General features: G+C 38.5%; 1 protein-coding gene across 7 annotated transcripts in view; it reads right to left on the bottom strand.

The window, feature by feature from the left end:
• CFAP91 (cilia and flagella associated protein 91) overlaps positions 1–12,959 on the bottom strand; it is a 154,653-nt gene that overhangs the window by 102,791 nt on the left and 38,903 nt on the right. For all 7 annotated transcript variants that reach the window (XM_033403302.2, XM_004278531.4, XM_033403299.2 and 4 more), the window contains one exon: positions 3,332–3,509. In XM_033403302.2, coding sequence (XP_033259193.1) covers positions 3,332–3,509 — 178 coding nt within the window. The remainder of the gene's footprint in view (positions 1–3,331; positions 3,510–12,959) is intronic.

Genomic DNA, 12,959 nt, shown 5'->3' on the forward strand with positions numbered 1-12,959 from the left:
CATATTCATATATCTTAAAAAGACCACTCTGGCAAAAGTGTGACAAATGAATTGGGGGTTTGGGGTGGCAACTCAATGGTGAGTCTCTGTATAAGAGGAATATGTATGGGTGTAGTTCTGAAGGACAAAAAAGAGTTTGCTAGGTAGATGGGGTAAAAAAGGGTTCTCCAGGCAGATGGGCCTAAGTGAACAGCGAATGTTTGTGCATAGTTCCAGGTCGACTGGTATTGCTGGAGGGTTAAGTAATAGGAGGAGTGAGAGAAAATGAGGTTGTGGCATGCAGCCTTAAGTGGTGAATGTGAAAATGCCAGCAGCTGACACATATAGATAATTATTCTTCGCTTCCCTTCCCTTCACCTTCACCTTGTTCTCCCAGGACTACTTGCTTATGTGTACATATGACTTCAAAATTTGTACTTCAGACCAGGTATTTCTGAACTAGAACTTCTATCTACTTGAATCTCCAGCTATATCCCCTGACAACCTCAAAAAAACCTCACTCATTCTATTCCCCCAGAAATCTACCCCTTCTCTTAACCTTCTTCCCTCCTCTAATGATTCCTTCTCTAAAACACTTCTTACATCTGTTCCCTAGCCCATGTCTTTGTCATCTCTCTCCTGACTTGGACTCTGGTTGTTAGTCTAGTCTTTCCCCCTTCCAATCTTTGTTCCACATAGTGGTCAAGATTTTCCTTTCTAAAATGGAGATTTGAATATTTTACTCTTACTTAAAAATTTACACAGTAATTTATTCAGTCATTCATTTGTCAAATATTTATGCCAGGCAGGGAATAAACAATGGTGAACAAGATAAAATACGTTGTCTCAAGAAGCACTGTTCTAGTGGAGTAGACATATAAACCAACATTTACAACACAGGGAGATACATACCAGGCCAAAAGAATGAAAAGACTCCTGTGGGAGAAGAAATGGCAGAGCGCCTCTTCTAGCACTATTCCCAGTTGATCAAAGGGAAGGAGGGGGATGGTGGGGAAGCCTTCCTTCAGGAGCCATTAACTCAGCACTTGAGGATAAACAAGGGTTGAGATTTGCCACATTGACAAGGGAGAAGTGCGGCCTCAGCAGAGAGAGCTGAATATTCTACTCAAAAGGACTAGAGACAGGTCTTCCCTGGTGGCGCAGTGGTTGAGAGTCCGCCTGCCAATGCAGGGGACACGGGTTCGTGCCCCGGTCTGGGAGGATCCCACATGCCGCGGAGCAGCTGGGCCTGTGGACCATGGCCGCTGAGCCTGCGCGTCCGGAGCCTGTGCTCCGCGACGGGAGAGGCCACAGCAGTGAGAGGCCTGCGTACCGCAAAAAAAAAAAAAAAAAAAAAAAAGGACTAGAGACAGAGCAAACATGTTATACTGGTGGAGGTTCTCAAAGTGAATATACATGGGAGGGTAGGGAAACAGTGAGAAGTAAATACAGGGAGGTAGGCGTTTTTAAAAATAAGCACACACCAACAGTCCCCTTTCTTTCTAGAGTTGGAAATCCTAGGTTCAATTCTCAACTTCATCACTTACCTCAGCCTCTTCAATCATAAAATTAACATAATAATAGTATCCATCCCCTAAGGTTGTTGTGAACGTTAAATGAGTGAATGTACACAGCATGCTAGAACAGTAGTTCTCAAACTTGAGCATACATCAGATAACCTGGAGGACTTGCTATGACACAAATTGCTGTGCCCCGCCCCCTGATTCAGTAGGTCTGGGATGGAACCTGAGAATTTGCATTTCTAACAAGTTCCCAGGTAAGTGCTGATGCTACTCATCTGTGGACCACACTCTGAGCACTACTGGCTTAGAACTTAGCTCAAGCATGAAATAAGCACTCTGTAAGTGTTGAATGCTTTATGAATATCATCATTATCATCTCCATCACCATCATCATCAATATTATCATCTACCTCATAGCTTTTTACTCATCCTTCTACATACAGCTCAGAAGCTACCTCATCTCAGTAATTTTCCCAAATATCTACTAAATATCTGTTAGTTCTCAAACAGAACTAACTGTTCTCCTGCCTGGGTTCCCCTAGCTCTTTGTGTATAGAGCAGCACATCACCTGAAGATCCTGCCTGTGAGTTATTGGTTTTAAGGTCTTTCACTCCATCCGCACCCGCCTGCCCCCCTTCCACCCCTCACCCCCTGTTCCAATGGTCCATAAGGAGCTCTGTCAGGGTAAAGCAGTTTCCTGTTCCCAGTCCTGAGGAGGGACTCAAAATATATTTATTAAAATTAACCTCAGTTTAACCAAAGTACTCATGTTCTCAGGTGATATCTTCATTCTGGCCAGATACATTTTTAATATTCTTAATGTCCTTCTGACAAGAATATTCCTCTTCAAATTGCAGCAATAAATTTAAATTTCTGCAGACAGGATTGAGTATGTGACACCTACTCTTCCCCAAACACTATTTTCTATTAAATTGCAAGCTTTTAACCAAACATCACAGTCTGCATTCAGGGTTAATCAGAAGGTGTTGCAAAAAGATAAACATATTTTGAATTCGGAACCACACTGAATCCCTAACTCTATTGGTCCCTAGCTTGCTTGCGTGTAAGCACACTGTCAGGGGCTTGGTAGTACTTCTGTGAGCAATGAAGTACCTCAGCACAGCCTGGAACAAATGGCACCCTCAAACTTCCTTTCCTTTCCTTCTTGCTAGGGAGCTGTAATTTTTTGGTCCTCATCATTTCTACATATTCCAGAGACAACCTCATTACTGAAAATACATCAGTTAAAATGACTGAAAATTCAACGAGAAATACCTTAGCATATTATTACTTATGTACTATGAGCTCATCTCTTAATTGAAAAGTTCCACTGTTTGTCTTTTAAACAGAAAAATGCCTCATTGGCTATAGCTAGAACCCAAGGTGTACTGACGGTGAATCCAGTACCAGGGGGAAAGAGATGGGGTCAGCCAAGAGGCTGTTGGATGGATAGGAAGAGGGCCAAAGTCTAGGGACCGTGGCACTGGGAATGAACAGAAAAGGACAGTTTGAAAGACATTTTTCAGAAATCAGTGGGATTCTAGGTAAGACCCTAAAGAGAAAAGGGAAGAGAAGAATCAGAGATGCCTTGAGGAATTGTTTAAATTTGGGTTCCACACTGATCTACACACACAAAGAAGGCATTATACATTTTTATATTATTGGAGAGAAAATTATAGAGCTATTGCTCCTGAAGCCCAATTTCCTAACTCTACAGATTAAGGATTGCTTTTAAACCCATACATTTGGGTAAACTCTCTATATGTTAAAAGTATTAACATTAATCCCATCTGTGCAGAAGCAATTATCTGGGTGATTAAGAACCTACTTTTCGATCTCCTGCTCTCTGAAGGCCCACTCCTTCCTCTCCATGGCATTCATCATCCTCCTCCTCTTCTCAAACTGGGAGGTGTCACTCAGAGTGGGGAGAGTGGCTTCCCAAGCACGCTTCTCCCGGGCACGTTCTATCATCTCTACCTCAGCTTGTCCTGCCGGGAGACCTCGACCTGGAAGATGAAGCAGAACACTTTAGAAACACACAGACAAACTCATGTACCTACCAGTATTTAATTTACTCCCTTTCAGTTCCTGTCCTCTTTAAATTCAAGGGTTATGACAGGATGAAATGATATCAGGATACATCTCCAGATGTGCCTCAGGGTTTATTATCTGCCCTGCACTGTCTCTTGTTAACAATTCAGCCAGAAGACATTTTAGTTACATGTAAGATGCTAGAAAGTATTTGAAGATATTAGGTGATTATGAAATAATCACACCTTGGAATGTCCTCTATTGGAAAAATCCATATTTTGAAATACAAAGAAATATCAAAATAACTTGCAGAAAGGTCATAGTTAGTATGTGGTGAAACTCAGAATTTGCAAATGGCAATCTGACCCTTATGGTCTTATGTATTACACTATACTCCCTCTCTAATAAACACAAACATGAACTATACAGACGAGCCCACAGCTAATATCACACTCAACAGTGAAAGGCTAAAAGCTTTCCTCTAAGATCAGGAAAAAGAAAATGGTGCACTCTCTCACCACTCCTATTTACATAATACTGGAAGCCCTAGCCAGAGAAATCAAGCAAAAAAAAAAGAAAGAAAAAGGCATGCAAATCAGAAAGGAAGAAGTATAATCATCTCCATTTGCAGATGACATGATCTTATGTAGAGAAAACTCTAAAGACTCTATCAAAAAACTGTTAGAACTAATAAATAAATAAAGTTGCAGGATACAAAATCAATACATGAAAATCAGTTGTATTTATACACCCTAACAATATCTATAAAAGAGATAAAACTATTCCATTTACAATAGTATCAAAAACAATAAAATTCTTAGGAGTAAATTTAACCAAGGAGGTGAAAAATCTATACGGTGAAAACTATTAAAACATTGATGAAAAAAATTGAAGAAGACACAAGTAAAAAATATATATATATCCCATGTTCATGGATTGGAAGAACTAATATTTTTAAAATGCTCCTACTATGCAAAGCCATCCATAGATACATCCCTATCAAGATTCTAGTGGTGTTTTTCACAGAAATAGAAAAAACAATCCTAAAATTTATACATAACCATAAAAGACCCATATAGCCAAAGCAATGTTAAGAAAGAACAAAATTGTAAGAAACACACTTCCTGATTTCAAACTATATTACAAAGCTACAGTAATCAGAACAGTATAGTACTGGCATAAAAACAGACACACAGAGCAATGGAACAGAATAAAGAGCCAGAAGTAAACCCATGCATGCGTAGTCAACTAATATTTGACAAGGGAGTCAAAAATAGTCAATAGGGAAAAGACAGTCTCTTCAATAAGTGGTGCTAGGAAAACTGGGTATTCACATGCAGAAGAATGAAACTGGATCCTTATCTTACATTTTTCACAAAAATTAACTTGAAATGGATTAAAGACTTAAATGTAAAACGCTTAGAAGAAAAGATAAGGGAAAAGCTCCTTGATATTAGTCTTGGCAATGATATTTTGGATATGACACCAAAAGCACAAGCAACAAAAACAAAAATAAACAAATTGGACTACATCAAACCAAAAATCTTCTACACAGCAAAAGAAACAATCAACAAAATGAAAAAGCAACCTATGAATTGGGCAAAAACATTTGCAAACCATATATCTGATAAGGGGTTATATTCTAAATATATTAGGAACAGATATTACTCAAAACAAAAAACAATGTGATTTTAAAATGGGCAAAAGACCTGAATAGACATTTTCCCAAAAAAGATACAGAGATGGCTAACAGGTACATGAAAAGGTGTTCAACATCACTAATCATCAGGGAATTGCAAATCAAAACTACAGTGAGATATCACCTCATGCCTGTTAGAATGGCTATTATCAAAGAGAAGAGAGAGGACGCTCTCCTCTTCCAAGATGGACTGCATTCTGTCTATGGAATGTGTATCTCTGCTTTCATTTTACTATGGTTTAATTCTTTCTTGTGAGAAGCCACGGACCCTCACTTGGTGGCCTGTCCCAGGAACTCACCCGAGACCTGGGACATGACCACCCTCTTCAAGCCCCATTTTCTTGTAACCTCTTTACAAAGGATATTAATAAATCTACTTCTTACCCAAAAAAAAAAAAAAAAAAAAAGACAAGCAATAACAAGTGCTGCCAAGGACGTGGAGAAAAGGAAACCCTTGTGCACTGTTGGGGGGAATGTAAATTGGTACAGTCATTATGGCAAATAGTTCCATAAGAATTCCATAGAGGTTCCTCAAAAAATTAAAAATAGAACTACCATATGATCTAGCAATTTCCCTTCTGGGTATATAGCTGAAGGAAATGAAATCACTACATCAAAGAGGTATCTGCACCCCATGTTCATTGCAGCATTATTTACAATAGTCAAGACATGGAAACAGCTGAAGTGTCTATCGGCAGATTAATGGATAAATAAAGTGATATATATAAGGCGATATATATATATATATAAAGTGATATATATAAGGCGATATATATATATATAAAGTGATATATATAAGGCGATATATATATATATATATATATATAGTGATATATATATATATTCATTCACAAAAAAAGAAGAGAATCCTGCCATTTGTGATAACATGGATGAAACTTGAGGGCATTATGCTAAGCAAAATAAGTCAGTCAGAAACAGTTAAATACTGTATAATCTCATTATATCTGGAATCTAAAAAACTGAATTCATAGAAACAGAGAGTACACTGGTGGTTACCAGGGGCAAAGTGGTGGGAGAAATGGGTGAAAGTGGTCAAAGGGTACAAACTTTCAGTTATAAGATGAATAAATTCTGGAGAGCTAATGTACAGCATGCTGACTACACTTAACAAAACTGTATTGTATACTTGAACGTTGCTAAGACTGAATCTTAAATGCTCTCACCACACACACCCACACACACACCCACACACACACAGTAAATATGTGGGGTGATAGATGTGTTAACTACACTTATTGTGGTAATCATTTTGCAATATATATGTGTACCAAATCATCATGTAGTACATCTTAAACTTACACAATGTTACATGTCAATTATGTCTAAATGAAGCTAGGAAAAAGAACTATACATAAAGAAAATATAGTATTATTTTTAATTTAATATTTACATATGTGGTATTTTACTATAAATATTCTGTTATTTGCTTTTTTTATTCAGCTTTGTTTTGGGAATCTGGCCACGCTGATATATAGAGATGTAATTTCATTCTTCCATTGTAGGACTCTACCACAATTTAAGCTATCTGCTCAAATTGACATTTAGATTGGTTCTAATTTTTTTTTTTTTTTTTTTTTTTTTTTTTTGTGGTACGCGGGCCTCTTACTGTTGCGGCCTCTCCTGCTGCGGAGCACAGGCTCCGGACGCGCAGGCTCAGCGGCCATGGCTCACGGGCCCAGCCGCTCCGCGGCATGTGGGATCTTCCTGGACCAGGACATGAACCCGTGTCCCCTGCATCGGCAGGCGGACTCTCAACCACTGCGCCACCAGGGAAGCCCTGGTTCTAATTTTTTGATTACACATAATAATGCTGCAACAAACGTCTAATACTGGTCTCATTATGCCCATGTATGAATTTCTCTAGGAACCTTAGAAGGATCTAGAGCCTAGCAACTAATCACAAAATACAATCATTTAAAATATTTCTGAATATTGCCAAATTTGCCTCCACAAAGCATATTTTTTCTCAAGCTTTCTGAGATTCTCCTGACCCTCTTCCACAGTCCATGCTACCTAGTCTCAGCTGCTTTTCACAGTCCTTACAAGTATTTAGTGGTTCAAAGACTCATATATATGTGAGTTTCACTGAGAATGGAATTTGTTCTTGGGAGTTGTTCTTTTAGAGTTGTGCTTGTTGCTTTTATATAATTTCTGGGAAGAGAAAAGATGCTGATTTACATACATGGTTACACTGCAAGTAGAGATTTGGATTAGAATTGCTTGAAGATATAAAATACTTGTGAGAGAAATAATACCTATTCAAGCATGAGTCTTCCCATTTATAAACACAATGTTCCTTTTTTTTTGGTCAAATCTTTGTGCTTAAGGAACAATTTATATTTTTCTCCATAAATGCCTTGTGCATGTTTTATTAAGTGCTTTCCTGGGACTTTGTTATTTGTTGCTATTAAAAATATGATTTCCCAATAATATTTCTTTCTTTCTTTTTTTTTTTTTTGCGGTACACGGGCCTCTCACTGTTGTGGCCTCTCCCGTTGCGGAGCACAGGCTTTGGATGCGCAGGCTCAGCGGCCATGGCTCATGGGCCCAGCCGCTCCGCAGCATGTGGGATCCTCCCGGACCAGGGCACGAACCCGTGTCCCCTGCATCGGCAGGCGGACTCTCAACCACTGCACCACCAGGGAAGCCCTCAATAATATTTCTAATTACATATTGCTCATACATACAAAAATTACTGATATTTGTATGTTGGTTTCATAATAGGATACCTTATTAAACTGAGGTTCTTAGTTCTGATAACTTATTTCATTTTTCTATATGAGTACATTGTCTGCAAATATAGTTTTGCTTTTTCTTTCTAATCCTCATACCTAATTCTTCTCTTATCTTACTACACTGACTCAATTATTTCTCTATCAGGATGCTATTACTGTCATATTGGGCAAACAATTAATTGTTGGATGAAACTGCCCCATGCAGGGCAGGATGTTTAGTATCCATGCCAGCCTACCTCCCCCAAACCCAACCCATTTGTCTCATCATTATTACATATAAAAACACCACCCAGGTTTCCAAATGTCCCTAGGGGTGGTGGGTCATAGCCTAGTTTAATAAGCTCTGGGCTAGGATCTTCTCTGCATTGCTAAATAATAGTGGTGATAAAGGAATCACTGTCTTTTTCTTTATTTTAAGGGTAAAGCTTCTCAAGTCTCACCTTTAGTATATGTTTATCGAAGATAACCTTTATTAAGTTACCAAAATTCCCTTCTGATCTCAGCTTACTTAGAGTTTATAGCATGAATGCATGTTGAATGTTATCAAACAGTACTTTTCCTGCACCTATAAAAGCATTTTTCTGACATTTTCTGTTAAAATGGTAAAATGCATTGGTTAGTTTTCTGATATTGTACTAAACTTGAATTTGTACAATTAACCCATTTGGTTATGATAAGTCATCTTTTTAAAGTACTACAAGAGGGCTTCCCTTGTGGCAAAGTGGTTAAGAATCCACCTGCCAATGCAGGGGACACAGGTTCGAGCCCTGGTCCGGGAATATCCCACATGCCGTGGAGCAACTAAGCCTGTGTGCCACAACTACTGAGCCTGCACTCTAGAGCCTGCAAGCCACAACTACTGAGCCCACGTGCCACAACTACTGAAGCCTGTGCACCTAGAGCCCGTGCTCCACCACAAGAGAAGCCACGACAATGAGAAGCCCGCACACGGCAACAAACTGTAGCCCCCGCTCACTGCAACTAGAGAAAGCCCGCACACAGCAACAAAGACCCAACACAGCCATAAATAAATAAATAAATAAATAAATAAAATACTACAAGATTTGATTGCTGAACCTAGGGTTTCTGCTCCAGCAACTTGGGAGATGACCCTGCCCCAATAGGGCAGTGATGGCCACTGAGCAGAGAGGAAGTCCTGCCTCACACCTGGCTATGGCCCTACCCCCTCCATCTCCAACCCTACCTCCTACCAAGTTGACAGCTGGCAGCACACCCTGAGTAAACAAATGACTTCTGTTCACGTCAAATCTAGCTCTCCCACCAAAAGCACTGGGCACATGCAGACTATATAGGGACACTTGTACAGAAGCCCACCCATTAAAGATTGCTGTAGGTAACTGTTTCACCTAAATTCACAGAGACAGAGAAAGTTAAGCAAAATGAAAAGAGACAGGAATGCATCTCAGTTGAAAGAGCAAGAAAAAAACCCTGGTAAAAATAATAAAACAGAAATAATTTATAAGCTAAAAAATTCAAAGCATTAGTAATAAGAATGCGAGCTGAATTAGGGAAAGAATAGATAAGCAGAGTGAGAATTTTAACAAGGAACTAGAAAATATAAAAAAGAACCAGTCAGAACTGAAGAATACAATAACTGACATCAAAAACACCCTAGAAGGGGTACTTCCCTGGTGGCTCAGTGGTTAAGAATTTGCCTGCCAGTGCAGGGGACATGGGTTCGAGCCCTGGTCTGGGAAGATCCCACATGCTGTGGAGCAACTAAGCCTGTGCGCCACAACTACTGAGCCTGCGCTCTAGAGCCCACAAGCCACAACTACTGAGCCCACGTGCCACAACTACTGAAGCCTGTGTGCCTAGAGCCTGTGCTCCACAACGAGAAGCCACTGCAATGAGAAGACTGTGCACCGCAACTAAGAGTAGCCCCCACTCACCACAACTAGAGAAAGCCCGCATGCAGCAACAAAGACCCAACACAGCCAAAAATAAATAAATAAAAATTAATTAATTAATTAATTTAAAAGATGATGAATAAAAGCTTGTCTTAAAAAAAAACACACACTAGAAGGAATGAATAGCAACTAAGTGATAAAGAAGAATGCATACGTGATCTGGAAGATGGAATAATGGAAATCACCCAATCAATGCAGTAAAAAGAAAACCAAACTTTAAAAAATGAGAATAGTTTAAGAGATCTCTGGGATAACATCAAGTGTACCAACATTCCCATTATAGGGGTTTCAGAAGGAGAAGAGAGAGAAAGGTTGTGAAATGTATTTGAAGAAATTATGACTGAAAACTTCTGGAACCTGAAGAAGGAAGCAAATATCCAAGTACAGGAAGCAAAGAAAGTTCTAAACAAGATGAACCAAAACAGACCCACATCAAGATAAATCATAATGAAACTGGTAAAAATTAAAGAGAGAATTCTGAAGGCAGCAAGAAAAAAACAAAGAGTCATTTACAAAGGAATACCCATAAGGCTATCAGCCGATGTCTCTGCAGAGACTCTGCAGGCCAGAGAGAGTGACATGATATATTCAAAGTGCTAAAAGAGAAAAATCTGCAACCTAGGATACTCTATCCAGCAGGATTATCATTTAGAATTGAAGGGGAGATAAAGAACTTCTCAGACAAGCAAAAAACTAATAGAGCTCATCAATACTAAACCTACCCTAAAAGAAATGTTAAAGGGTCTTCTGTAAGTGGAAAGAAAAGGCTATAATAAAAGGTAAGAATCTATGTGGAGGAGGGGAGTAAAAAGGTAGATATTTTGAATGGGTGTGAATTTAAATTACTACCATTTAAAACAAGTAGATGTAGTTATAGGTCATAATATAGGAATTCCATGGTAACCACAAATCAAAAACCTACAACAGATACACAAAAATGGAGAGGAAAGGAACATAAGCATACTAGTAAAGAAAATCATCAAACCACAAAGGAAGAAAAAGAAACTAAAAGAAGAAGAAAAGAACAGGAAAGACCTACAAAAACAACCAGAAAACAAGTAACAAAATGGCAATAAGTACATAACTATCAACAATTAATTTAAGGAAAAAAAATGTCATGAAGAACCTAGGGGTAAGACAGGAATAAAGACACAGACCTACTAGAGAATGGACTTGAGGATATGAGGAGGGGGAAGGGTAAGCTGTGACAAAGTGAGAGAGAGGCATGGACATATATACACTACCAAACTTCCTGCTATGTGGGAAGCAGCCGCATAGCACAGGGAGATCAGCTCGGTGCTTTGTGACCACCTGGAGGGATGGGATAGGGAGGGTGGGAGGGAGGGAGATGCAAGAGGAAAGAGATATGGGAACATATGTATATGTATAACCGATTCACTTTGTTATAAAGCAGAAACTAACACACCATTGTAAAGCAATTACACTCCAATAAAGATGTAAAAAAAAAAATGTCAATGAACTAAATGCTCCAATCAAAAGACATAGGGTGGCTGAATGGATAAAAACGCAAGACCCATCTCTAGGCTGCTTACAAAAGATGCACTTCAGAACTAAAGACACACAGAGACAAAGTGAGAGGATGGAAAAAGATATATCATGAAACAGAAATGACAAGAAAACGAGGGTAGCAATACTCATATCAGACAAAATATACTTTAAAACAAAGGCTATAAAGAAAGACAAAGAAGGGCATTATATAATGATAAAGAGATCAATAGAAGAGAGGATATTATACTCGTTAACATATATGCACCCAGTACTGGAGCACCTAAATATATAAATCAAATATTAACAGACAAAAGGGAGAAATTGACAGTAATATAACAATAGTAGAGGACTTTAACACCCTACTTATATCTGTGGACAGATCATCCAGATAGAAAATCAGTAAGGCATTAGTGGTCTTAAATGATACAATAGACCATACGTTGGACTTACTAGATATCTACAGGACATCTATCCAAAAACAGCAGAATACACATTCTTTTCAAGTGCATATGGAATATTCTCCAGGATCACATACTAGGCCATAAAACAAGTCTCAACAAATCTAAGAGAACAGAAATTATATCAAGCATTTTTTCTGACCACAACAGTATGAAACTAAAAATCAATTATGGCAAGAAAAATGGGAAAAGCACACACATGTAGAGAATAAACAACATGCTACTAAAAACCAGAGGATCGATGAAGAAATCAAAGAGAAAATCAGAAAATATCTTGACAAATGAAAATGGAAACACAACCTTCCAAAAATTTATGGGATGCAGCAAAAGCAGTTCTAGAAGGGAATTTTGTAGCAATACAGGCCTTCCTCAAGAAACAAGAAAAATCTCAAATAAACAACCTAACCTACCACCTAAAGGAATTAGAAAAAGAAGAGTGAAGCCCAAAGTCAGCAGAAGGAAGGAAATAATAAATCAGAGAGGAAATAAATAGAGCAAAAAAAAATTAGAAAAGATCAATGAAACCAAGAACTGGTTCTTTGAAAAGATAAACAAAATTGATAAAACTTTAGCCAGGCTAACAAGAAAAGAGAGAGGACCCAGGTAAACAAAATAAGAATCAAAAGAGGAGAAGTAACAACCAATAACACAGAGATTTACAAACTCATAACAAAGTATTACTAACAGTTATAAGCCAACTAATTGGACAACCTAGAAGAAATGGAGAAATTTCTAGAAACAGACAAATATCCAAGACTGAATGAGGAAGAAAAAGATCATCTCAACAGACAGATCACTAGTAGTGAAATTGAATTTGTAATTTAAAAAACTCCTAACAAACAAAAATCTGTGACCAGTCATCTTCACAGGGGAATTTTACCAAACATATAAAGAAGAACTAATAATATCCTTCTCTAATCCAAACACTTGAAGAGAATGAAACACTCCCAAATTCATTCTATGTGGCTACCACTGCCCTGATATCAAAACCAGACAAAGACACTGCAAAAAAAGATTACAGGCTGGGCTTCCATGGTGGCTCAGTAGTTGAGAGTCCGCCTGCCGAAGCAGG

Source organism: Orcinus orca, chromosome 5 (assembly GCF_937001465.1).
Source record: "Orcinus orca chromosome 5, mOrcOrc1.1, whole genome shotgun sequence".
NCBI classification, from domain to species: domain Eukaryota; kingdom Metazoa; phylum Chordata; class Mammalia; order Artiodactyla; family Delphinidae; genus Orcinus; species Orcinus orca.